This window comes from Macrobrachium nipponense, chromosome 2, assembly GCF_015104395.2.
Source record: "Macrobrachium nipponense isolate FS-2020 chromosome 2, ASM1510439v2, whole genome shotgun sequence".
In the NCBI taxonomy this organism is placed as follows: Eukaryota; Metazoa; Arthropoda; class Malacostraca; order Decapoda; family Palaemonidae; genus Macrobrachium; species Macrobrachium nipponense.
In genome coordinates, this window is record NC_087201.1 from 126,673,995 (window position 1) to 126,676,845 (window position 2,851).

Below are 2,851 nucleotides of genomic sequence, written 5' to 3' on the forward strand. Positions count from 1 at the left end.
TAATCAATCACGGTTTTACTCGACCATTATGAGCAACGACTTCTTTCTTTTGACCTAATTAAAAGTTTCCCCTCTCGAGAAAAAGAAACAAGAGATTAAAATGAAGAACAAAAAAAATGTCCTTTAAATCAAGATAGCATATTAGGTTTTGACGGACACTGTTTCACAACGTCAAGACTTCTCTCTTTTTTATCTCTTTTTAATTGAAGATATAAGCAATTAAAGAACTTAGTGACATTTCATGTGAGCGTTTATCAACACGAATGCGTCAAGTTATCATCGGTAATATATTAGGAGCTATTTTGCTATTCAATTAAATTAGTTATTGTTAGCTTTATCTTCTTCATTTATAAACTACGATAAACTATTTGAATCTTCCATAGCACAGTTAAATTAATTTTATTGCTGATAAACTCAGAGACGAATGTCTTGTTAAGAACATTGCAGGTTCACCCAAGTGTGTTTATCAAAGAGCTTTCAACAAATTCCAAAATATAAAACGATACACCGGATCAGTGACCCACATGTTTAGATCGTTCTTTCTTCTCTTCCATGCTCGACAGACATCCCTGAAGAGCTAGAAAACTTCAGTAATATTATTATTGATTTATCATTAAATTTCTTGTTATTGAGTCCTATGGCGATTGTCTGTACTGGTTGCTGTGAAGCTGTAAGCCATTTTTTTTATGTAAGTAAAATTAAAGAAATGTGATTTAAGAGGATCTGTGTGTTAACTGTTTAGCAGAGTTGCTTAAGACAAGAGGCATGATCCAGTCCTGCCAGCGACCAAAATGAAAACTTTCAAGGTGTACTTCAAATTTCTTTCAAGATCATTATAAAATTTTCAAAGTACTGGTATACCATGCAACTATAAAAACAATTGTATCTAAATTATTTTTATTTATTGTAACTTTGGCTCAAATGTTAAATAATTCTGTAAATTAAAAAAGAAAATGAAAAACAATTTACCTTTATGAAAGAAACAAAAAATAATTTTGCATATTTAAAGCAACTAAGGAAACAATATTGAATTGACGATAGCCTACTTACATAAAAAATTCAATATCTTCTCCACTGTCAGGGCCTTGGTGTAAACATACTGAAGGCTTGTTTGAAAGACTTTCTTTATATCTTCTGTAGCATCGGCCACTTTTCACGTGTTCAATGACATATTTTGGTGGTGTTCATGAGTAACATTCGACATTTTGCCGAGTAATGGCTTGCTTTGCAATAAGCCTACCTGCAACATTCTGACTTTTAGGAGAGTTTGTTTTGTTTTCAATTGATTCAGTTGTGAAAATATTCTTTCCACGCAGGCTGATGAATGTAGTAGTAGTACAAGGAGATCACACATAAATTTAAATAGCAATCTAAATTTAGCCATACCACTGCCACCAACCACATTCTGTAACCCATACCAAAATGTCGGGACTTCTTTTGTAAGCATAGGCATCACTGCCTCCTTTGAGTAAATACGAGCCCTCCATTCTTCTTGTAAGTCATCGAGTTCACGCTCAGCTACTAAAGAAGGAAAGTTCACTACAAGTTTACTGATGGACTTGAATGGTCTGTCATTATTTGTTGCTATCTTTGGATCTCTGTTCTGCTACAAAGCAATGATGTTGTCCTCTTCAAAAGGAAACCTTTTTAGGATTTGTGAAATAAGCTTTGAGTGGAAGCCTAATCAATCAGAACGAAACCTGCTCTCATTTTCTCTTAAGCTCTCTGTCAAAAGAAGTGCCTCACATCTATCACCAAGATGGATCTCATTCAATTCTTTATAAATCCTTGAGATACAAGGATTAATTGATGACAGTTTTTTTTACATAACACTTCACCTTTAAGGAACATTCCCCAGAATGTTTCTATATTCGCTGGATATAGCACTGCACAGGTTGTGCAATAGAAATGATTCAGACTGAAACTGAATATTTAGATTGTTAACTTTCTTCAGAATAAAGTAAAGAAACAGTAACATATGTTTCGTTCCTGCAGCCATCATGACCTTATAAATTCCTGATGCTCCATCTACTTTGTCTGTTACAGCCTCACTCTGAAAAAATAATTACTTCTAAAGTAATAATTGGCATTTTTTGATGACTGACTTTTTCCGTTGAATTTTTTTCCAGATTCGTGTAATTTTCATTTTTCTTTCATGATTTCAAGCTCATAGTGAATTTTTCAAGAGCTTGAAAATTTTTTCAAGCGCTGGCAGCCCTGGTATGATCTTGAAATACTTTATTAATGTACTACAGCAGCATTTATATGAATTGCTGGCAAGGAAATTTACACAGTAACTAATGGACCAATCATGTACAATTATTTCATATTAGCTTTTATAGCTCCTATATGGATGAAAATCAGGTATACTCTGTTGGCGCCACTGGTGCGTTGCTATGTGCTTTGTCGTGAGAACCACGGAATTTGACAACATATTGTCTGAAGCTAGCGACCCGTCGTTTGCGGCATGAGAAATGCAGGCTTTAGAGTACTGGCACAATACCAACACCCCTCAAGAGTTAACCAGGACGTTGCAGAGGGCGTCACAGCTCTGAAAACTGGATTAGAGGAGTAATGTGGTCAGGCAAATATGCTAGTTTCAGGTGGTAGGTTCCATCCCTCTCTATCATACTGTGGATGTCGACGAGAAAGGCTTTCTGTTTGCGGTTGAGGACCCGGGTGGGGCCAGTGTAAGGCTGGGTCAAAAATAGATGAACAGCATTGGTTCTGCTGAATACATGTGTCGCCTTGTGCAAATCCTTCGGGATTAAGGTCTTCTCGTTTAGCTTGTAGGATGGACAGTAAGGGGTGAATTTTCCTATGATGGTCCGGAGTCTGATGATATCGGGGT

The 2,851-nt window shown here is 36.0% G+C and overlaps 1 protein-coding gene across 1 annotated transcript in view; it reads right to left on the reverse strand.

Moving 5' to 3' along the window:
- Positions 1 to 2,580: 2,580 nt before the first annotated feature.
- Positions 2,581 to 2,851, reverse strand: part of LOC135221306 (uncharacterized) — a 657-nt gene continuing 386 nt past the window's right edge. The window contains exon 1 of the mRNA XM_064259112.1: positions 2,581 to 2,851. This exon is cut by the window's right edge and continues 386 nt beyond it. Coding sequence (XP_064115182.1) covers positions 2,581 to 2,851 — 271 coding nt within the window.